We start from the raw sequence: 25667 nt of genomic DNA, 5'->3' as shown, positions 1-25667 counted from the left end.
GTAATACCTCCAGTTTCAATATATAGTTCATTGCTATCATTATTTGTTTTGATGCTGAAATTATCCCTAATTTGGCCAGTGGGAGCTCGTTCAAACTAGATCCTATGTCCTTTTTTTTAAGCTTGATTTTATTTTTTATTTTTATTTGTTTATTTATTCCAATTTTATTGAGATATCATTGACATATAACATTCTATTAAAGTATATACATAATGATTTGATGTATTATATATTGCAAAATGATTACCACAGTAAGTTTAGTTAACATCCATCGCCTCACATAGTTACAGTTTTTTTCTTGTGATGAGAACTTTTAAGATCTACTTTTTTAGCAACTTTCAAAGATATAGTATAGTATTATTAGCTTATAGTCACCATGCTGTACGTTACATCTCCAGAACTTATTTATCTTATAACTAAAGGTTTGTATCCTTTGATCACTTTCACAGATTTCTATCACTTTCCACCCCTGCTTCCAGCAACCACGAATCTGTGATTCTCTATTTCTATGAGTTTTATTTTTTAAGATTCAACATAAAAGTAAGATCATACAGTGTTTGTCTTTCTCAATGTGATTTATTTCGCTTAGCATAATGCCCTCAGGGTCCATCCTTGTTGCTGCAGATAGCAGGACTTACCCTTTTGTGGCTGAATAATATTCCATTGTATACATATACCACGTTTTCTTTATCATTCATCTGTCATTGGACACTTAGGTTCTGTATCCTTTTGGTATTTCCCTATCATTCTTTAAGAACTTTGTTGCTCTCTGGCACAGGAGATTACAGATTCATGTTGTACTTTTTCTGCCCCAGGGCTGTAATTAGCCTATTGCAATTCTCCAAGGAGATCTGGTTCCCTTTATTGGAGAATTGTATCAGAAGCCAAGATTTAGGTGCATGGTATATTCGTACCTTTGCTGGGGGAGATGGTCACTGCTCCCAGGCCCTCTCACTAGACTAGATTTACAGAGCTGGGGAGTACGCATGTGCTTTTGTGCCCTCCCCCCACATTTATGTCTCTGTTTTAAAAAATCCTTTAACTCACCTGTAATATCTCCAGTTTCAGTCCACAGGGTTCATTGTAACCTTTTCCCTTTCCATATTTGTATCCCCTTTCTCTTACAGAGAGAACTCTGCATTTTCTTTTCCTTAATAGATTTTCTTATTTGATGAATCCCTCATTTAATCTCCTGTGAACCCTTCCATATGGACGTACCCTCCTCCCCCGGCTCAGGCTCTCCCTTCTCCCGCCAGTGCCCACCTTGTGGATAGCCTCCTCACCTCACACAGGCTCCACCATCTCATGAAAGTGGCCCTTTGTATGGATGTGGATGGTCTCCTGACAGTTTGCACTCTGATGCTCAGCAGGCTACCCTCTGTGTGGACAACCGACTGCTCTACCCCACCTAATGGCTGTAGGACTGGACAGTTCAGGACTGGGAGAGGGCGTCTCTGGATTCTTAAGTTTCACTTTATGTTTCTAGCTGTGGGATTATTTCTTTTTCTTTTTTTAATTATTGAGTCGTCTTAGTTTGAGGTCTGTATATCTTCTCTCATTCTGGGAAGTTTACAGGAGTTTATTTCTGCAAGTATTTTATTGCCGTCACATACTTTTTTCTCTCTTTCTATATATACTATGATGTGGATGTTGGTTTCCTTTATTTCTCTATTCCATATCTCTAGAATTTTCTTTTCTGTATTTTATCTCCTCCTGATGAGTGCCTTAGACCTGATATTTTATTAATTTCTTCAGCTGTTTCCTTTCTGCTCTTCAGTCTATCCATCTATTTAGTTTATTTCAGTGATTATGGTTTTCATACTCAGTATTTTTATTTGCTTCATTATGATGTTTTCTTCCTGTTTTATATCTAATATTCTTCCTTACTCAGTTTGTTTATTTTGAACCTTTATTTTCTGTTTTTCTCTTGTGAACTCCTATGTCCTGGGGATATTGGCTACCTTGGCTCCTGAGGTATATGAGCAGGGGTGGAGAAAGTCCAGTTTGTGCCTAGTTTGTGCTTTTCTTTCTGGGTTTAAAGAATGAAGGGGTTGGGGGTTGAATGGGGGAGACGACTTACCCAGGGACATTGTGTGTGAAATCCCTTCCAGACTCTGCACTTTTCAAGGCCTGTTTTCCTTTGTCAGAAACACCTAGTGCATGGAGTGTGGAAAGAGGTGATGGGAGGAGGGAACTTGTGAACATGCAGGAACCACCTGGTGCCATCCATGCATGTTGTAAATACTTCCCCACCCACTGGCTCCAGTGCCACCCATATGAAGCTGTGCAGTCCCTTGACAGTTCTGCGCTTGCTGACAAATTTCCTGCCTTCCAGCCACAGTTGTCTAAGACCATGTTGGAGAGAAAAATGTTTGCCAAAATAACTGTACCACACCCTAACTCCCATTTCTGGTGTCTGGTCCTTGTCTGCTCTGCCTATTTTTCCACTCTGCACTGTGACCAGATTTCCTTGTGTTGTCCCAGGAGTTTCTATCTGTATGTGAGCACAAAAGATTTTTTATTTTTGCTTTAGTATTGGTTCATACTCTATATACTGTCTGGCAACATGCTGTTTTTAAAATGGCTGAGTAACCTGATTGCTTACACAGGAAGATAGTTTGGATTCAATGATAAATAGCTTTAAAATATATGTACCCATATGTGTGTTTTTTATATCTCTTTTATTTTTATTTTTGGGGGGCAGAGGGTAATTAGGTTTATTTATTCATTTAGGTTTTTTTTTTTTAATAGAGATACCGGGGCTTGAACCCAGGACCTCTTGCATGTTAAGCATGCACTGTACCCCTGAGCTATATACCCTCCCTGCCATATCCCTTTTATATTGAAGTGTACCGTATTATTGCCTCATCGTGTTAAGTGTAATTGTAAGTTAGTGATAGGATAGAGTGCAGTTGTGAGTGTTCTGTGAAGTACTCAGCCGTTTTCCTTTTTGATTTTTTTAGATTCTTAACACCTTTTAAATATTATGATCCTGAAATAAATATCTTTATGGAAAAAGCGTTTTCTATCTGTAGGATCATTTTCCAAGATGGCTATACAGAATAGATCAAAAAGATAAATGGGTTAAAAGGATCAACATTTTTGATTCTTAACCATGTAGAGGAGTACCTGGAATGTAACAGGCATTCAAAAATATTTACTGGATGAAAGAATATTACAAACATTGCTTTTCAGTATGGAGGTACCAGTTTTCATTCCCACCCACAATGTGAGATTGTCTATTCTCCCACACCATCTTACACTTAGATTACTTTGATGATTTGACTGTAATCAGAAGATTTCTTTATCACACACACACAAATGCTGTCAGATGATGTAACTAAGTTCTGTTTCTCTTTTTATTTTCACCTGCTTGGTAAATGGACACGTGTTTTCTTACAGGACTGAATTTGCTCTTAAAGAAATCATGTCTTCTGGAGGTGCTGAAGATGACATCCCACAGGGAGAGAGGAAAACAGTCACAGATTTTTGTTATCTTCTGGATAAATCTAAGCAACTGTTCAATGGGTTAAGGTTAGTGAACACTTGGTGCCTTAAACTTTTGCCTAGTTATGTGTTTTAACCCCCATGGCTGATGTCTGGTAAGTTTCTGAAAAGTTATGGATAGAATGTTACATAAATATCTATACTGGAAATGATCATTCTTTTTTCTTTAACACTGTTTCTTCATTCTCAGATGAAAAAACAGTAAGAAACGAGAATAACATTATTTTACTCAAATATTTTGTTAGGTGGTTTTATATATATTATTCCACATCATACCTGTTTTACCTCTGATTTTACACACTGCAGTGCCACGGATTAAGGACCCTACAGTGCATATACACGTGAACCTGGAGCTTCTCTTCTGTTGCCTTTTTGTACGCTTGTTTATTTGCATATTTCTTTTATTCTTTCTTTTTCTTAGGAGAAAGTATCTGTTGACTAAAGTAATGATGAGTGTTATAGACAGTGTATTTTTACTTTAGTTACATGTGCCCTGACTGATAAGTAGCAGAAGCTAAGTGCACTTTTGTCAAAATGTGTCTTTGATTGTATATTCTTGTGTGTGGTGGGTAAATAATTTTGTACCATTTTATTTCGTTTAAATAGTTTAGCTATATTTCAGTTCATGACATTCCTAGGATATTGACTTACTTCAGACCTAAAGCTTCATTAGCTTAATTTCAGTCATAAATAAATTTATACTAAAGATATAATACTGAGGATAGATTTTATCTTTGATATTTTCTACAGGAGCAAATAATTGTAAAGATAGTGAATTTTTAATTTGAAGTTTATTTCTGGGTAAAAAAATGCAATCTTCTCACATATTTTATGACTATATTATTCATCTCTAGGTTCACAGCTGTACTGGTAGAATTTATTTTTAAATCATTAATCTATCTTTAAGAAAAACATTTACAATCATAAAGATAATACAGGGTCATCAAATGAGTCTTCCATGACCACTCTGTCTAAAGCTATGCTTTCAGTCACTTTCTTGTCTCTTTATTCATTTAATTGTCTTCTTAAAACTCATCACTATCTCAAGTGATCTTATTTATTTGCTTATGATGTCCTCCTCTATTAAAAGGAAATGTCCCTAGGAGCCAGACCCTGTTTGTCACTGTTTCTTTAGCACCTAAGCTGGAGTGTTGCATGTTACAGGTGCTTCATAAACATTTGTTTATATATTATATGTTATATGTTTGTATGTTTATGAAGGATTCCAGAAGCAGCATTCTTAACTCCTATACTCTGGTCCTTCCTATTTTGTGCTACTGAAAAGATCTTTTTCTTTTGCTATACAGATTAATTGCATCTTTTTAAATAATTATTTCTTTCACTATTGTAATTATGAAAACGACCCCACTATGCCCAGGTTTTAAGTGTTTTTTTCCTTAGAATGTTGTAAAACTTTTACATTGCATACTTAGACTTTTTTTTTCTTTGTTCCCCTTTATTATCCAAGTATATCTTGTTTATTCAGCATTTATTTGACTCTCACTATGTCCCACATTCTATACTAGGTACAGACAATTTGTAAATAAAACTAACAGTCCCTGCCCTCAAATAATCTGAGGAAATTATAAAAATACAAACCCATGGCCACATTCTACTTACTGCTAGCTTCAGATTTGCTGTGTCTGTTAAGCAAATTTCTTGTATAACTCCATGTGCCTGTTTATTAAGGCAAATGAAAAAAAAGGTGTGGTAGATTTAAAGAAAGCATTTGAAAGTTTGCATGAAAGTCCCTACTGTAACTTCTAGCATGTGGTTCCAAAACTCTTATATTCTCAAGTCTCAAAACATTGTCATAGTTAAAATAACTTTGATCCCTTTGTCTGTGGAGTGACATGTATCAGTACTGTGTTCCTTTTGTTACAGGTTAATACACCATTGTACAGATTTACCACATTTTGTTTATCTAATCATGAGTTGGTGGACATTTAAGTTATTTTGTACTTTTGGTCTGTTATGAGTAATACCGCCATGGACATTTGGGTACGAGATTTTTGTGGACATGTGTTTTCAGTTCTTTTGTGTGTACACCTAGGAATGAGATAGCTGGCTCACATGGTACTCTGAATTTAACCTTTTGATGAATTTCCAGACTGTTTTTCAAGGAGGCTGTATCACCAGCAATTTGTGAGGGTTCCGGTTTCTCCACATCCTCATCAACACTTGTTATTGTCTCTTTTTGATGATAGTCATCCTGGTGTATGTGAAATGGTATCTCATTATGGTTTTGATTTTCATTTCCCTAATGACAAATGATGTTGAGCATCTTTTCATGTGCTTATTGGTCATGTTTATGTCTTTGGAGAAATATCTATTCTGAACCTTTGATCATTTTTCAAGTAGTTCATTTATCTTTTCATTTTTAATTTGTAGTCATTTTCTATATATTCCAGGTACAAGTCCCTTGTAAGACATAATGATTTGCAAATATGTATTTCCTTATTCTGTGGACTGTCTCTTCACTTTCTTGGCGATGTCCTTAGAAGCACAGAAGCTTTTAATTTTAATCAAGTCCAAATTGTTACTTGCTTTCATCATTTTACTTTTGGTGTTGTACCTAAGAAATCATTGCCTAACCTGAGGTCACCAAAATTTACTCCTATGTTTTCTTCTAAGAGTTTTGTGGTTTCAGCTCTTACATTTAGATCTGTGAACCATTTTGTGTTAATTTTTCTGTAGGGTGTAAAATCTTAGGCATTTCTTTATCAGAAAAGATAATTTTTCAGTTAATTATTGAATTTCTTTCTTTTTTTTTTTTTTTTGCTTGTTCGTTGTTTCTCCTTCCTTGTTCATACTTGTAAAGCTTTGAATTTCCAGTCTGAATCCTCTATAACCGTCTACTCTCTTTTGATTTTCGTCTTTATTCTTTTTCTCAGAATTTATAGAAAATGTCTTCAGTTTGTCCACCATATGCCCAACATGTTTTGCCTTGTCATTTCATATCAGTGTTTTTTGCTGTACTGCTTTTTTAAAACCTAGACGTTATGTATTTGACTAGCCTTTGTACCTATATATTCAAATGAAACAGACGCTAGAAATTTTGATGAGTTTGTGAATGAAAATGATTTGTAGTGTGTCTGAGAAACAGATTGAATTTAGCAGTGGCATTTCTCTTCTAAAAAAGGAATTATTTTCCTAATCTGATTCTGAATCATAAATGAATCATAAAGTTCAAGTAACCTGCTCGAGACTCTGCTAGTCTAAAATCACTCTGTAACTTCTGTAACAGTAACAGTAACAACACATTTCCACAAAGCATTCTATAGTTTATAAATCACTTTCAGGTACGTCTTTATCCTTTGGCCCACATCCCAGAAACACCTGTTATCTAAAAATGAATTGTTTTATTTCACTTCTTTTTGAAATGTTGTTTCGGTTGTGTAAACATATTATACCAGCTCATATGTGTTCTCGTTTTGATCTTTATTTTTAATGCGCCATTTTAACTATAACACAGATTTTATTTATTTTTAAACTAACTGCAGGGTAAAATGATGTCTGTGGGAATAACAGGAGACCCTAATACATGGGAAAATTGTGTGAGATCTCATCTTTAGGACTGTTTATTCACTGACAGAGAAGTTTATTATAATATGTTTAGGATGTATATTCAGTTTAGTTCCTGAGCACTTAAAACTATATCGGGTTCCTCCTACACTGTTGGTGGGAATATAAAATGGTGCGGTGACTATGGAGAACAGTACTGCAGTTCCTTAAACTAAAAATTTGATCCAGCAGTGCTTTCTTTTGGTTAGCTTTCCTTTGTTTTCTCCTTGCTTTCTTGAGTTCACAAACTGGTTATTGAACTTATTATTGCAGGATAATATACTTAAAGTACACATATCAGAAGTGTATTTTTTTGCAACTGAACACATCCATGGGGCTTGTACTTGGACAAAGAAATAGAATATTCAGCCCTGCAGCAACCCTCGCTTGCGTTCCCTCGCTTGGACTTTTTAACTGTTTATAAGCAGAGTGAAAAAGTACATTTCGGTGCGTGAAAGGCTAGAGTTTCTGTAGAATGTCTTATTTGGGGACGATACACTTTCTCTTTACTCTTGAAGGTATATCTTTTCACCTTACACGTTTAAGACGTTTATCCAAGTTGTCAGAGCTTTTTCATTTTCCCGGACATGAATGGAGTATTTTTCTTGACTGAAAATACCTTCGTATAATATGTGCATAATAAATAAGCTCTTCTTTCCACTCATTGTGTAAGAAAACAGTCCAGAGAGCGAGAAATGGATAAAATGAATGGTGTTTTGCTTATAATAGCTCTTGCATGTAGTTACAGTAGTAATGAAGTGAGAATGATGTTAGAAATAGCTTTGAATAATGTCAGAAAATGATCAAAAAAGCCTGAGTGTTTGCAGGGTTCTTGTTACCATGGTGACTAAGACTGTTGAAGCAGAATGGAATACTTGGTGGGATTATGTAAGGCAGCATCTTGAGACATGTATTTGAGATATGCAGCTGTGCCTACCAGTGATAACCATGACTTTTGAAACAACAGAGGACTCCAAATCACTAATTATTTGACTCCAGAGGAGCAGATACCCAAAACCAAAATGAGTGTTGGAGGCCATATATATGTGTATGTACACACACACACACACACACACACACACACAGAGCAGTGCCCCCAAATGAAGTGTAGTGGTCTTAAATAAAACTAATGGCAGAAATTTTTATTAACTATGTTCCTTATATTTCAAAGTAAAGAAGAAATTATCTACAATGCTTTTTTAAACAGCCTATTTTTAGGATGCCCTGGTTCCTGTATAGGGAAGAATTTCAACAGTTTTTTCCACTGTCCCTTTTCTCCCCTCCCTTGCTCTCTCCTCTCTCTTACCTCTCTTTTTCATCTCCATTCTCTTCTTCTCCTTCAAAAAATTAACACTTTAATAGAGACAGAATTCTGTGAACATGTAATAGTAAAACATGTGTTAGTTCAGAGATAATCCCCAAAACCACCTGTACAAGCTGGTGATACCTGCCCTCATTTTATATGGTTTACCACTCCAAACAGTTGCACTCGCAGTTGAGGTAGACTGCCACCAGGGTGCAGTAGATGTCTTCTTCGCATGATCTAGAGAAGCATTGACTGATAAAAATTTAATGTGAGCCACAAATGTGACTTAAAATTTTTCTAGTAGCCAGGTTTTAAAAAAATGTAAAAAGAAAAAAGTGAAATTAATTGTAACAGTATATTTTTATTTGTTCCAATATATCCAAAATATTTTCTTTCAACGTGTAATCAACATAGAAAAATTATTGAGATCATTTACATTCTTTTTTTTTTAATACTACGTTTTTGAAGTACACTGAATATTTTACACTTTCACACATTTCAGTTCAAATCAGACACATTTCAAGTACTCAGTAGCCATGTATGGCTGTTGGCTTAAGCAAAATTCCTCCTGCTTTTAGCTCCTGTTTTCATAATGGTCCTCTGTGCTCTCTGATGAATATGTGTTGATGGTTTTGGAGTCTCTTCTTCACAGTCCACCCTGTGTCCCTGTTGTTTCTTCTCTCCCTTCCTGTACAGATGCTGATAGCCTGCAGGTCTTTGGACGGTGGGTGACTTGTTCCCACCCACCTGTTTTGGGATTTGAAGGCTACCTTATCACTTACTATATTAGTTTGCTAGGGTTGTGATAACTAAATACCACCGAATGGGTGGCTTAAACAATAGAAATGTATTGTGTCACGGTTCTAGAGGCCAGAAGTCCAAGTTCAACCTGTCAGTAGCATTGATTCCTTCTGAGGCCTCTTTCCTTGGCTTGCAAATTGCCATTTTCTTGCTATGTCACCACATGGTCGTACCTTTGAGCACGTGCATCCCAGGTGTCTCTCTGTGTGCCCTAATCTCCTGCTGATAAGGACGCCAGTCAGAGTTTTTGACTTGCTGGCATCCCAAGAGTGAACTCCTGGAGAAGGACTTTACTAATGTAGAACCAGAATCTTGGTTGTTTTTTCCTAATGGTAGAAAGGAGAGAGCATTTGATTACAGGCTAGAAGAGTTATGGATTTCAATCATAGCTCTACAGTTTACTGGCCATGAGTTGCCAGACAACTCACCTAAGCTCTCTGATCCTCATTTTAGTGTGTGTGTGTGTGTGTGTGTGTTTACATAAACACATACTTGTGCTTGGGAAGCCAAGCATTTCAGGACTGAACTAAGGAAAGAGAAGCCAATGAAAGAGACCGTTAGAACAGAAAGAAGAGAGAGTAACAAGATAGTGAGGAAGTGGTGAGCCACATCATACCATAGGGAGGGCTGAGAAGCGGCCGTGGGACTTGGATTTCAGCTGTGGGGAGGCATCAGTGGTCTTAGCTTATTCAGTTTAATAAAGATGGTTGACTTGTAGAAACTTGGAAGAAATTTCCTAAGTTTTAAAATCTCAACATTACATTTGGAACATCTCTGAGAAGTAGGTTTAATCATTTGTGCCACACCTCTTCCTAGCATAATCTCCCAACTTTTGTTTATAGAGTTGAGGATTTTAAAAAAGAGCAAGATGAGTGTCATACTTTGAATTTCCTTTAAAGACTTGGAAAAAGAGCATGAGCAGCCAGTTTATAACGTAGGTGCCTTTGCAAAATGTGAAATATAAGGTCATTTAGCGTATGGGAAAATTCACACAACCCCATTTAATTTAATTCCATGGGCCATTAATTTCCCATCTCTACTGACAGTAATAATGACCAAATGATATATTCAGAGTTTAAAACGAGTCAAGCTCTGAATAGTACAGGAATTCATCTAAAACTCTTTATAAAGTACCTTAGTTAATTTTAGACTCTAATCATATTAGATTGGTTTGTGTATTAGCTTCTGTGATATGTTTCATTAGAAAAAGGGTGAACATGAGACTTATCCTTTAAGAAGTTTTTTTTTAAACTTAAACCTTACATTGAAAAAGAAATTGCTGTCTTTATAGCTGAGTCTTTGGACTGGAGTGGTAGACGTTCTAAATTCTTTGAATGAAAATAGTATAGAATTTAGTCGACACTGTTCATAGCTATAAATCAGAAAATACTTGTATATTACAACTTGTGTCTGGAGCCTTGTTCTAACTTTTTAGATCATCTTTTATGTGCTTTTAGCTCTCATAGAAAATTGCCTTCCCCTAAAACCCTTTTCATTGAACACCTGAAATTATATACTCATGACATAAAACACTGAGTTCTAATTCTATTTTCTCCCTTAACAATATATATTACTGAAGTTTATTAAATCTGTCTGTTTTGGAAATGCAAAGGAACTTGTGAGCAAATGCTTACTTGAAAATTTGCCGGAAGAATATACAATGGAATAAAGACAGTTTCTTCAGCAAATGGTGTTGGGAAAACTGGACAGCAGCATGTAAAACAATGAAGCTAGAACACACCCTTACACCATATACAAAAATCAACTCAAAATGGATTAAAGACTTAAACATAAGACAAGATACAATAAACCTCCTAGAGGAAAACATAGGCAAAACAATTATCTGACATACATTTCAAAAATTTTCTCCTAGAAGAAATAAAAGCAAGAATAAACAAATGGGACCTAATGAAACTTACAAGCTTCTGCACAGCAAAGGAAACCAGAAGTAAAACAAGAAGAAAACCTACGGAATGGGAGAAAATTTTTGCAAGTGAAACCGACAAAGGCTTGATCTCCAGAATATATAAGCAGCTCATACGACTCAATAAGAAAAAAATAAACAACCCAATCCAAAAATGGGCAGAAGACCTAAACAAGCAATTCTCCAAGGAAGACATACAGATGATCAAAAAGCACATGAAAAAATGCTCAATATCACTAATTATCAGAGAAATGCAAATCAAAACTACAATGAGGTATCACCTCACACCAGTCAGAATGGCCGTCATTCAAAAATCCAAAAATGACAAATGCTGGAGAGGCTGTGGAGAAAGGGGAACCCTCCTACACTGCTGGTGGGAATGCAGTTTGGTGCAGCCACTATAGAAAACAGTGTGGAGATTCCTCAAAAGACTAGGAATAGACTTACCATATGACCCAGGAATCCCACTCCTGGGCTTGTATCCAGAAGGAAATCTACTTCAGGATGACACCTGCACCCCAATGTTCATAGCAGCACTATTTACAATAGCCAAAACATGGAAACAGCCTAAATGTCCATCAACAGGTGACTGGATAAAGAAGAGGTGGTATATTTATACAATGGAATACTACTCAGCCATAAAAACCGACAACATAATGCCATTTGCAGCAACATGGATGGTCCTAGAGAATGTCATTCTAAGTGAAGTAAGCCAGAAAGAGAAAGAAAAATACCATATGAGATCGCTCATATGTGGAATCTAAAAAACAAAAACAAAAACAAACAAACACACAAAAACAAAGCATAAATGCAGGACAGAAATAGACTCATGGGCAGAGAATACAGACTTGTGGTTACCAGGAGGGTAGAGGGTGGGAAGGGATAGACTGGGATTTCAAAATTGTAGAATAGATAAACAAGATTACACTGTATAGCACAGGGAAATATACACAAAATGTTATGATAACTCACAGAGAAAAAAATGTGACAATGAGTGTGTATATGTCCATGAATGACTGAAAAATTGTGCTGAACACTGGAATTTGACACAACATTGTAAAATGATTATAAATCAATAAAAAATGTTAATTAAAAAAAATTTGCCGAAAGACTCTACTTCCTATCTTGAAAGAAGCACCCAGGAGCTGTCAGTCCTCATGAAGCTGCTGCTGCTGCTGCTGCCTGATGCTTTTACATAAAATACCGTCTTCCTAGCAGCAGCTACTTAAGAAGAGTCTTCAAGATTCTAGCAGCAACTCCAATTTAAAAATAACTGATTAGTTCTTCCTAATGCAGCCTCTCCCTAGAGATCCACGGAGACATAAAAAAGATAAAAATTTGCAATAAATGTCAAACTAGTATCTATAGCTAACCTATTTCTGTCATCTAAAATGAGTTTCTACTTATCATAAGGATAATGGAAATAGATTTAAAACTGGGGTTATCAGCTCATTCTTGTAATCTAGTGTCTGAAAATTTGGGGTAGGAAAACCTTTTCCTTTTTTACTCACTGTCTTAACATCTGGTACAGAAATGCAAATCTTCTTTTAGTCATTAACTCCACTTACATAAATTTGCCTTTTACTCACATCACATAACTATGCAAGTTTATTAGTATGAAGATGTTTATTGCAGCATTTTTATGACAAAGAAAACCTGGAGGCAATATAACTGTCCATCAGGAGGAGGGGATTGGTTAAGTAAATTGGTTCATCATATATTACCTTATACGCAGTAAATACTGATACAATTCTATATGCATTAAAGAAACCTGATGTATTGTTAAGTTTAAAAGACGTGTTACAGAACATTAAGTATAGTTAGATCTCATTCATGTAAAATAATAGAAAAACTGACATTATATATATTTAAATATGCATAGAAAATCCATTTTTTATTGTGGTTATTTCTGAGGACTAGATGGGAGCGCAGTAGGGTATTTTTTCTTTCTTGTTTTATACACTGTATATTATTTTCATTTTCTAAGAGGCATATTTTCAAAATTGAAAAAGAAAGAAAAATTTAAAGCCTCTGTGACAGAGTGTTTGTAAAAGTCATCCCATTCCTCATGTCCACGCCCATGAGTCTTCCTCCTTGCACATCGACACTGGGTTTGGCTGTCAGATTTGCTTTGGCTGAAGGTACGGTACAAATAAGATGCAAAGACTTGTAAAGAAAAATGCATGTTAGAGCTGTCCTCTCTTTTTCTGCGCTTGGGATCCTTGCAACCAGCTTCATGTAAACAGACCCGGGCTAGCCTATTGGACGATGAGAAACACATGACTGAGCACCTTAACCGCCAGCCAGCCTAGACGTTCAAGGGAGGCCATCCACTACCAGGTGTCCACAGCTGCGTGAGTGAGGTCTGGCTGAGACTTGTGCTGCACTTTTATTAGGTTATAGTGGCCTTTGTTTCTTTTATATATCTAATTTCTCTCTCTCTGCCTGATGACCTCTTCATTCTCTGTTGCCTATCTGCAGCTTTCTCCATGCAGCTTTCCCTGACTACGGGCCCTCCCAATGTGTCTCTTTTCTACACTGTTCTGTCCCTTTTACTCAGTACCGTATAATTTACTATTTATGTCTAAGTTTTTCCTCTTTTTCTGTATATGTGTTAGTTTTTTCTATCTAGCTAAATAGCTCCTTGATTGTAGAGATCATATTTCACATTACTTTCTCTGGCCTTCATAATAATTAGTACTTGATAGAATTACGTATGTAGTAACCAGGTTTTCTACTTCCATCCAGTGTCTTCAACATACACCTTTCCTAAAAAAATAAAATAATAAAAATACATCTTTCCTAAGTGTAAGACAAGTGTCACCAATAGCAAGATACCTCCATGGGTTCAAGATAAAAGTTACACAAACATAAACTACGTTTGTTTCTGCTCTGTGCTTGTCTCATTTCCATGAAATTATGTATCCTTTACTAAGTAAATAAAAATATTTATCCAGATGTATCTCTGTGTAAGTGTGTGGTGTCTTTCCGCCAATTTGAAACATGTATGTGTATTATACACAGAGTTGTACATGTATATATATATATTAACATGAAAAATGTCAATGATATAGTAACTGAAAAAAGTTTACGTTACAAAACAAGACAAATACCGCGCCTGAGTGTGTGAAGAAAATCTGGAAGGATATGCATCTCTTTCCCCCAAGTCAACCAAACAGCATAAAATACTACCTCAAATTTCTATAAATTTCTATGGTTTACCAAGAACATTCAGCTTATTTAGTTATGTGAGATAAGGAAAGGATTTCTTTTATACTTGAAAGTTAAAACTAAGTTAAATGAGAGAAATTATATTTAAAAGTCCTCCTTTTGCTTAACTTAGGTGTCTTCTCTATTTTGTATCTTGGTAGACAGTTAGGTTATAGGGATCATTCTGAAATACAGCCTGCACTATTTAACTGAAAATATTGTGTTGATCATATGAGTATTAATTGATTATTGGGGTACTGATTTATGCAGTGATACTAACACAGAGATGGACAGTTAGACTTACAGAAAGGAGTAGAAAGTCCCAAAAGAAAAGCGTTGTATTTTATCTGACAGTCCCAAGTAGAAAGGGTTGGCCTTAAATTTATAATCTGTGAAGCTAGTGGTAGTACACAGGGATTCATTGTGTGTTAGCTTTGGATAACAGTTACTTATTGCGCAGTCCCAACACCAGTGTCACATTCGTATTTCTTATGGCAATAATGCAGTCCTGGTAACAGTTTCTGTACTGGCTTTTCCTAAATAAGGCTGCTGTAACAACTCCAAGATTTTAGTACGTACCGTAATAGAGATTTATTTCCGGCTCCCATGTTAGCTACAAGTTGTCTGCAGTTCTGAGGCTCCATTAAATGTGTCTTATTCTGTGTTCCAGGCTGAGGAGCAGCCAGCCCTATCTTGGTCTTAGGTCAGAGGGAAAGTAAAATGGTGAACCATGTAATACCTCTTAAATCTTCTTCTCAGACATGTAGTAGGTAACTTACAATCATATTTCATTGCAAAGCAAGTTATACGGCCAGGCCCGGCGTGTATATGGTAGGGAAGTGTGTCTCTGAGAGATGTTACTGTAATTCACTGGACCCAAGGACAAGGATGCATAGTTTCACTTACAGGGAGGGGACAGAAGAGTTGAGAACCACAATGCCACCAGCACATCCACTTCTAGATGTATTTCCTGAAGTAGTGTTTTTCCAAGTGCTGAGTTCTTTGCTGAAGACAGACATGTGGAAGTTATCAGTATGTAAGTGAGTACGAATAAGATCACCAGGTTAGAAAAGAGATAATGCTAGAAACTTCCTGGGAGAAGCATCTGCAGAGGAGACTAAGAATGAGCTGTCGGAGGAAGGAGAGAAGAGCAGGAAAGAATGTGTCCTGAGTCCCTTGTAATGGAACTATTTCTGTTCTAAAAATTGTAACTTAAAAAAAGGAAAATCCTGAATGCAAATGATTTAAATCTATCCAGTTTGTATCATCAGAAGACTTAATTTCCAAATAGCATAAGAGATTTAAAATTATTGTCTGTTTATTTGTCATTACAGAGATTTGCCACAATATGGGCAGAAGCAGTGGCAGTCCTATTTTGGAAGAACTTTTGATGTTTACACCAAACTCTGGAAGTTCCAGCAGCAGCATCGGTAAAGGATTTTTATAGTTAAAAGAGAGTGAAGGTCCACTTTGTATTAGTCACAGTTTTGACCTTCACTGCCTCAGTGCTTTCTTTTTATCTCTTGGTGCATTTATTTTTTATTGTATTTTTTTGAGGGGGAGGTAATTAGGTTTATTTATTTATTTTTAGGGGAGGTACTGGGGACTGAACTCAGGACCTTGTGCATGCTGAGCATGTGCTCTACCACTTGAGCTGTACCCTCCCCCTTCTTGATGCATTTTAATATATTTTCTCTTCATGACCTAAATGAAAACAAATTGATTTTTCCCAACTTATTTAAGGTTTTAAATGTGATGTTTTTATCTGAAGACAATATCATATCTGAAATGGTTCAGATTAACTTTGACGTAGGTAGGTGGATTCATGGTTTCATTCTAAAACAGGTGTTGTTCATTGGTCAAAGCTATTTGTGGGGTGTTGCTTCTAATTTTCATGAACATAGCTCAAAGAAGTTTCTCTTATATTTCAGCGTACTTTAAATAGACATTTAATAAATGCTTTTTGGATTTAAAAATTGAATGATTATGTTGAAATCTCATGAAAAATTCATGAATTTGAATTCATGTATTCAAAATTTCATGATGAATTGGGTTGTATTTTATCCTCTTAAATTAACAGGTTTGGTTATTTTTGAAATTTATAGTTTCTTATTTCTATTTTCTTATCTCCTATATAAAACAGACAAGTCTTGGATAATCGGTATGGCTTGAAGCGGTGGCAAATAGGGGAAATTGCTTCTAAGATTGGGCAGCTATACTACCATTATTAGTAAGTGAATCGCATATGGAAAAAATTAAGCATTGTCCTTATTTAAACCCAGCATGCAGACGTATGCATAGATACTTACTTGATAGGAGGGAAAACTAAAGAGTAACAAATGAAATCCTGGTAGTTCAGATCATATTGATCAAGACAGCATTATAAAATGACCTCTCATAATCAAAGTGTCATTATTTGCTTCAAGGCTCACTTTCCAAACAGTTCATTTGGTCAGACTTATTTGTAAACTCAAAGGAGTATGATCTTGGTTTTAGATAAAAGAAAAGCTCAATGAATTTATGGTTCTTAATGGCCTCACTTGAGTCTTGATACTGTACAGACATATAACTTGTATGCTTGAATGAGTGGTTTTCAGGAGAATACTTTAAAACTCATTGTTTTAGGATGCGTCGAAAGGTTACATGCAGTCAATAAAAATACTTTTGATTATATCCTTAGAGCAGTTTCATCTATATCGTCCCACCCATGAGTCGAGGAAAGAAGAGAGCTCCTTTTAGGAATCTAAATCTCATTAGCATTTAGTGATATCACGTATTTCATTAAAAGGCTTGGACTATTAATAATTTAATAGGTCAGAAAATTCCTTCCTCTTCTTGTCTTTTGGCATGGCACCCAGATTCCCACCATTAAAATTACTCTCTCAGGTAAAATATTTTCTTAAGAAGTCCCTTGTAAAACTAGAAATGTTATTGCACATTGACTATACTTCAATTAAAAAAACCCCAGAAAATCTAATTCATCAGCATCCTCTGAAGATTAATGTGGATTAGTCCATTTCCGAATCCTCTGAGAAAAAACTAAAGGAATGACCCAAAAGACAAATGACTATGTATGGATTTGGGGAAAGTCATGAAAGGTGTGGTCCTGGGTGGAAAGATTTAACTGAATGGAATGCTGTTTGGAGAGGCCCTTTGAAGAATGAGAATAATGTGTGCTTTACCCAAAGTCATCAAAATAGGCTTGGGAGCAGTGGGGAGGGTTTTTTTTTTTTTTAATTATCCTTATCATTAGTTTTACACATTTTAAGGGTGACATGATTGTTGCTTTGCTGATTCAAATTTAGGGTAGTAATTCCCATCCCCTTGAGTAGAGAAATAGAGGAATAACAGAACAAGTATTTATCATGGTGAAGAGTTTGAGACACTGTCAAATTTGACGTGTTTTTCCTTCTTGTAGCTTACGCACATCTGAGACCAGTTACCTGAATGAGGCTTTCTCCTTCTATTCTGCAATCAGGCAGCGATCATATTATTCTCAAGTCAATAAAGAGGACAGGTATGTACCTATTATTTTTAGAAAGAGGAAGATAAAACACTCACAATTTTTAGTCTTTGTGGAAATGATGCAGGAAAGAACACATTTGTTTATAAATTTTATTCATTTAATGGGCTTTATTGAGTGCCTGTTATGTACTAGGCCTTTTTAAGCATACAGAGGTATATTACCTAAAAGCAATAAATATTATAGCTGTTGTAACAGATGTCACAATACCAGGGTAGAGCCAGAGCACAAAGGAAGGGTGGACTATTTCTTTATGAGAGATTGGGGTCACATGAAGTTCTATAGAAAAGAAGCAACTTCAAAGTGAGGCTTCGTTGATAACCTTTGTTCTGCTAGCCTGTGTTATCTTAGTTCATATTCATTCAGAAACCTGTTAAGAACTGCAATGTAGGACTGTAATGCTGTTTGAATTTTCTTTTATAAATAAAATACCATTTTGCAGTCATGTAGCTCTACGGTAAGGAAAAAAAAATCATGTCGAAGTCATTCATTCCTAATGGTAATCTTTTGAGCACTTATTATACATCTGGCTGTGTGATCAGTGCTTGGGTGGGAGAAGAAAAAAGAAAAGAAGCTGTACACGTTACTCTTTTCCTTTCAGACGATTACCTTTTTGTGGGAGTCTCAGACATATTTGAGGTGCAGGTAGATCCCCGATGGGGATGGAATTGTTTAGGAGAAATCAGGGATCTACTGGAGAATCTTTATTGCTGGCATTCTCAGAATTGTTGGAAGACAGTATTCAGGCATAGAAGATCTGAATGTTCTCTCTACTCCCAGCAACAGAACTCTTTAATTGTTATATAAGTGAAAAGATTATAATCTCTTAGCAATAGAAGAAAACATAGTTTTAATGCATTTTTTCTAGAGAACACTTTGTGGTTGGGTATCATAAGCTTCCCAGCTAAATAGCAACATTTTTGGGGAAAACCCCACTCTTTGTAAATCCCCTTCATTCCCTTGAAAATCTTGTTCAAACTTGTCTAGACGAGTTTGCTTGAAACGAGTAACATATGCAGATGCTGAATTCTACATTTTTCCCAAACTCGCTTTGCCATGCCTTACTTCATTCTTCTATCAGACATTCCATCAGTTACTTTTCCTTCAGATTTTCTTATGGTTCGCATCACATATTTTCACTACAGATACATTTCCTCCAACCCCCCTTATTTTTCATTCATGTTTTACAGTTTGTCTGACTTCTTGGTGAGACAAATTGCATCCCTAAAAAAATGCACAAGGGCTATGTAACATTTTATGAGTATGAAAATACATAAAAGCAAAGAACTATTTTAAGCAATAGTAAAATACTGTATATAATTCAGTTTTCTACATTTTCTAATTTGCAAAGGAAAATTGGACTTAAGTCCCTTGGCTTAAAACCCAACAGTCTGATTTATCGAAACCATTTTCTATCCTAATAGCAAATGCCACATGTGAATTGTTTCTTTTGCTGCCTCCTAGAGCAGGGCAGATGAAAAGAGGTACAGTTATTTGAACCAGGATGACAAAGTGCCTTGGCTTACGCCACTAACTTAGAATCAAAGGACAATCCAGTATGTAAAATCTTGACCTTGTTCCCTGTACTTTAGGAAGGATTTTGTCCAGCTGGTAGGTTGGTTGTTTGTTTCTTAGTTCACACAGTGCAAGGGTGCCAGTTAAGGTAGACAGTTGGTGACAGCTGCTAAAATCAGCAGCTGATAGATTAAAGCTAAGAAAGTCTTCCACAATTTCACAGCTGCTTTAAAAAGCAAAAATCTCTCCTCAAAAGGTCAAGTTCTCTCTGTATGATTGCAGTACCTAAGGACTGTGACAAAGCCAGGAGGAGTGGTATGTTCCGGCAATTACTAACTCTCAGAATGTCTCAGTTCCTTGGGCTCATCCCATTTAGCAGATGCACACAGTCACTTGTCCTGGGAGCTGCAAACCCCAAAGGTATAAATGACTAAGGCTGAACCTAGTTCAGAGTTAGACATGGAGAAGGTGAAGTTTCCAAGTACATAGAGACTGGGGGTAGAAGTTGCAGTTAGCCACCTGGAAAAAGTTTCTCAGGCAGTTGTGTAAAAAGCTGGCATCTTACAAGTAGCAGGCCTGGTAGGTTGGACAAGACTGCAATTCTGAAGTCTGTGTTTCATGATTATATAATTTATCATATAGATTCACAGAACCATTTTCCCCCCAAATTAAAAGGATTGTCTTATTATTTTAAGTATGAATTGACATCATCCTGCTACAGATTTTCCTTCTGTTTTAAAATTCCACTTCTGACAATGTGTTAGGATAGATAAACCTAAGATACTGTCTTCAAAACACCTAGAAATGCTTGGTAAAAAAGATCAACCATCCCTTTAAATGGACAGCTTAGCTGTCAAGAAAGTGAGGGAAATCCCCAGGTCATTAACCCTCTGCCCAGTGCTGTGACAGCCTTGCAGTGGGGGTGGCTGGTTTTGGTAACATAAAGGAACTACTAAGGATTTCTTCAGGAAGAAGAAAATTGAAACTAAAAGGAAGGGGTGATACACAGGTTTGGTGAGAAAAAATTATCCCCTTGCTTCCTAAAACAGCATGGGCTTTAAAAGACAGTAATCATTGTAATAATGGCTAATTGAGGTTATTAAGATAAAGTGGTACCAAATTCTGGATAACAACATGAAAGGAGAAAGAAAATAAAGAATTAAACCATACTAATAAGATCTATTTATTGTGCAGAAGAAGCTTAGAGTAAGTAAAGTTTGCATGTTAAAATATTAAGAAAAATATTTCTAAAAAACATAAAGAGAAGATATAGAAGGAGGAGGAAACTGAATAATAAAATTATGATCATTACAATAAAAGGTAGGAAAGGAATATGTATATGAAAAAAGTATAATTATAGCGCAAAATAACAAAGTAGAAACAAGTCCAAGTACTGCTGGTAATTGTAGTAAATGAAAGTGATCTAAACTTCCTAGGGAAAAGTCAGAGATTATCAGTTTGCCTTTTTAAGAAAAATCTGTTAATACACTGTTTATAAGAGGACCACCAAAGATATAAGGTACAAAGAAAAAGATAATGAGACAGATACTAAGGGCAAGAAATGCTGCTCTATTTATGTACACATTATTTATGTTTAAGGCAGAAAGCATTATTAAGAATAGAGTTTTACTTCATAATGCTAAAAGGGAAAACTCAGGGAAATAAAAAATTTTAAACTTGTATATACGCAATAATGTAGCATAATAATAAAGCAAAAAAGTGGCGTATTTCCAGGGAGAAATTGATAAATGGTCTAATAAACAGGAAGTTGATGTAATATACAGAAAATGGTCTATATACAGAGATTTTTAATACAACATATGTAATAATTTATATGTGAAGAAGATAAACAATTATAAGATTTGAGTAACATAATTAATAACTTGTTCTAATGTGCATAAAACGGCATACAACAATAAGTGAATGCACATAATTTTCAAGCTTATATGAAACTTGTGAAGTTGACTTATATTTGCCACAAGACAGGTTTCAATAATTTTTCAAGTATATATTGTCTAACCATGGTGCAATTCCATTAAAAATTAAGAATGAGACGTAGTTTTAAAAAGTCAGTATGTCAATTAGACACATTTCTAGAGAATTTCTGGGTCAAAGAGGACTTTTAAAATTTTTTATTATGGAAAATGCAAAACATATACAAAAAACATACTGTTGTAAGGTTATTATATTTTTAATGTAGGTTGTGCAAAATAGGAAGTAGAAATTGGAGATGTCCAGTTTGAACTGATAAGAGATATAAGTGTAAAGGGTCAGGCGGGAAGATGTGCAAGATAGATTGCAAGTCGCCCTTGATAAGTTAGGGATGTGTGTTGCCACTCCTAGCAACCACTAAAAGAACAATTTAAAAAACCACACAATAATAAAGCAGTCTACATTTAAGAAGCCAATAGAGGATATAGAATAGAATACTAACATGAATTTGATTAACTGAAAAGAAGGCAAGAGGGAGCAGCAGAAGAACACAGACACAGAAGAGACAAATAGAAAACAACGAGCAAGGTGGGAGTTGCAAACCCAGCCAAAGCAACAATAAGAGTGAATGTAAATGAGGATACGAGGCAGAGATTGTCGGAGTGAATAAAAAAGTAAGACCTAACAATATACTGTCTACAAAAGATGCGTTATAAAAGTAAAAAGACACAGGTACTTGAAAGCAGAGGTATACAAAAAGATACGGTTAACAAACAGTAAGCGTAAGAAAACTGGCTGGATTATATTAATGGCAGAAGAATAAGATTTCAAAACAAAGAATGAGCTTCCTGGAACTCTTTTCACATTGTGTTTTCCTGCCCGTTGTCTCTGACTCATATAGCCTTAACTTAAACATTACCCTCTCTTGGAAGGCTTGTCTCACCCAAGATCCAGTGCTGTGGGCTCAAATAGCAGCCTTTAATTCTCCTATCATTATAATATTCATCCTACTGTTTCAAGTATTTATCTGTCTCCTCTAATTTTGCATACTTTTCTGTCTGTAAGATCTTCTAGGAAGGGACCATGTCTACAGTTTCTTTTAAATCATTCTACTTCTAGCACTTAGCATAGTGCCTGATGCATCTAAGTTCTCAGTAGATACATACTGAGTGAATTAATATATGAATGAACAATATAATGAATCATTGAGTAAAAAATGTATTCAAAGACTATAGGCTATATGCAGAAATGTTTATAACCGTGCAAAATAGGATTGAAAGCATTTTTTAATCTAATGAATAATTTTCCATTTATCTACTGTAGACCCGAGTTAGTAGTTAAGAAGCTACGATACTATGCAAGATTTATAGTAGTTTGTCTTCTTCTCAACAAAATGGATGTTGTGAAGGATCTAGTGAAGGTAAGTGTACTTTAACATAATTAGAATCCTAACCTCTAGTTGTGTATGGATAGTTTTGTTTTTTTTAAATAGATTTAAGGTTAAAGTAATTGTGATGTAAATCATTACAACTTTCAGAGTATGGTAACTTCTGACAAGGGTGATGATAAAAGAAATTTCCAAGTCTTTTCATATTTCAAACACACTTACTAGAGATAATTTTCTTAATTTCTTTCTTTTGTCCCTTCAACTCATTTTACTTTTCATCACCCATCAATGGATGGTTGGGAAATGCAAACAAAATTTAAAATGTTTCATTTAAGAGAAAATACTTGAAAATTTAGGTCAAGAAAAAGTATGTTTTGGGGGGGCAGGGGTATAGCTTAATGATAGAGCATTCATGAGGTCCTGGGTTCAATCCCCAGTACCTCCACTAAAAAAATAAAAATAAAAAAAATACATAATATTTCACAAAGGTTCTGGGAATGAGTTTTGGTTTTTCCATCCCCTTAATATGCCTGCATCACTCTGTCCTTAATTAACTCAGATAATTAAGAGTTAACTGCATTCTGGGTTCACTTAATACCTGTAATTTTTGCATACTGCATTCTGGTTGCACTCTGTATTCAATTAGTGGTTTCAATGGCATACTTCTTGATTTTTTTAGTGCTTAAGTATAACATGCTATTTTTTTAAATTGAAGTATAGTTGATTTACAATTTTGTATTATTTTCAGGTTTACAGCAAAGTGATTCAGTATAACAAACTAGTTTTGTCAAATCTTATTCTGTCTTCCTTCACATCCCAAATACTGATAAGATTGTTCCCAAAAGAAACAGTAGAATATAAATCCAAAAACAAAAAAATCAGCTAGACAGTATTCATTTTTTTAATGTTAAAAATTTGGAGTTTTACCTTTAAGAATTTCCTATTACATAAGTTACTGCTGATGTAGCACTGAGTATGGGTCACTCTGGATCTCCATGGGTCTATTGACATGCATCATTCTGGAGTTTTTGATTTTGAAGCAAGACCATGTAATTTTCATCCTTTGTTTTGGTTATTGAAAGTGTGTGTTGATAATAATCAAACTGTATCAGTTTATGTCAGAAATATGTTCTACTATAGCAATCTATTTTGTTTTTTTAATTAACCATTTTTGTGTGTGATATTGTAAAATCAGGAATTGTCAGATGAAATTGAAGATTATACTCACCGCTTTAATACTGAAGATCAAGTGGAATGGAACCTGGTACTTCAAGAAGTAGCAGCTTTCATTGAGGTCAGTTTTTGACAAGAAAGGTTGTCATAAATATCTAAGTAAACACCTAAGTGGTATACATTTTTATTGTGTGTATATGTCAAGAAGGAATAACTTCTTATGTTGGCGTTTTGTCTTGGCCATCAAATACTTACTGCTTTTTTCTCCAGGCGGACCCTGTTATGGTACTAAATGATGATAATACCATTGTTATCACATCTAATCGCCTTGCTGAAACAGGAGCCCCGCTGCTGGAACAGGGCATGATTGTGGGACAGTTGTCTCTGGCTGATGCACTCATTATTGGTAATTGTAATAACCAGGTAAAGAATTGGGAAGGAATTATGGTTAAAATTCACTTTGAAAAACAGTGCTTTTGGAAAAACAGTGCTTTTGATTATTACAGAATTGTTTCTTTGTAAATATCCTAACATCCATTCTCGAGGAGATGGTTAAATTACATTGTGTCTACATATGGACTATGTTACAGACATTTAAATGGTTTAGAAAGAGTTTTTAATCACAAAGGAAAATATTTATGATATGGCAAGTGAAAATAAACCAGTTATGGACCTGTATAAGCAGAATTATTTCATATATGTTAAAATGTCTACATATATATATGCACAAGAAAAAGACAAGAAACTTACCAATATCATAAAAAGTTTAAATAGAATTTTAAGTGATTTTTATTTTCTGTATATTACTTTTACAATCAGGCAAAACTGGAGGAGGAATTATTTTTAAGTACATTTGTCAAAAGCAACTTTCAAAGATTTTTTTTCATGACAGAATAATCCTATGATGAGGAGGATTTAATATACTAGAAATGTAATTTACTGGAAATAATGGGATATTGGAAAAGTCACCAGTGAATACATTTTTTGATATGCATTATTTATACAAATTTTAATTTTGGAGCCTTCCCTTACATCTATCATTTTTGTTTTAACTTTTTTGTGTAATTCTCCAATTTTGGCTTTTATAGCCATTACTTTGCAAATTTCTAAATTAAAACACTACCTGCATGAAGTTCTATAGAAGTATTATTCAAAATAGAAAAAGATTCAGTCTTAAACATTATATACAGTACCCAAATGTATGAAGCAGTTTTAAAATAGGCCTCAGCAATATTTCAGCCTGGCTGTTTTGCCAAAAGTTAGCATGTTTTATAGGATCTAGGTCTCTGTGTTTACATGATTACTTTTTCTTTTAAAAATTCCTGTGGAAATTGATGGATTGATTGAAGTATTGATAGATGGAGAGAGATGTGATGAAGCAAATACAGAAAAATGTTAGTGTTACAGGATCTAGATGTTGAGCGTATGGGTGTCACTGTATAATTCTTTTAGTTTTCTGTCTTTTGAAATTTTTCATAATAAAATGCTAGACAATAAAATATCCAATGGCGTTAGGTATACATGAAAGTCAGAAGTAACAATGTGATTAAACACTTCAAGGTCTACATACCACATTAATGGTCAGGTTTGTTTTCCTTGCAGGTTAAGTTCAGTGAACTAACTGTTGACATGTTCCGGATGTTACAAGCCCTGGAAAGGGAGCCAATGAATTTAGCGTCCCAGATGAATAAGCCAGGAATGCAGGTGATGTACCTACATTTGCAGTTTTGGTAACACTCTTGCTGCTTCTGCTCCTCATGGAATGCTATTATGCAGCAAACGCAATGAATGTGAATAAAGAATTCTCCTGATGAGACACAGGAGA

The 25667-nt window shown here is 35.2% G+C and overlaps 1 protein-coding gene across 1 annotated transcript in view; it reads left to right on the top strand.

The window, feature by feature from the left end:
- Nucleotides 1-25667, top strand: part of SCAI (suppressor of cancer cell invasion) — a 105134-nt gene that overhangs the window by 49941 nt on the left and 29526 nt on the right. The window contains exons 3-10 of the mRNA XM_006205518.4: nucleotides 3403-3534; nucleotides 15647-15742; nucleotides 16456-16542; nucleotides 17731-17829; nucleotides 22606-22702; nucleotides 23865-23963; nucleotides 24113-24265; nucleotides 25445-25546. Coding sequence (XP_006205580.1) covers nucleotides 3403-3534; nucleotides 15647-15742; nucleotides 16456-16542; nucleotides 17731-17829; nucleotides 22606-22702; nucleotides 23865-23963; nucleotides 24113-24265; nucleotides 25445-25546 — 865 coding nt within the window. The remainder of the gene's footprint in view (nucleotides 1-3402; nucleotides 3535-15646; nucleotides 15743-16455; nucleotides 16543-17730; nucleotides 17830-22605; nucleotides 22703-23864; nucleotides 23964-24112; nucleotides 24266-25444; nucleotides 25547-25667) is intronic.

This window comes from Vicugna pacos, chromosome 4, assembly GCF_048564905.1.
Source record: "Vicugna pacos chromosome 4, VicPac4, whole genome shotgun sequence".
Classification (NCBI taxonomy): Eukaryota; Metazoa; Chordata; class Mammalia; order Artiodactyla; family Camelidae; genus Vicugna; species Vicugna pacos.
Note: the sequence above shows the minus strand (reverse complement) of the source record. Positions and strands in the feature narration are given on the sequence as shown.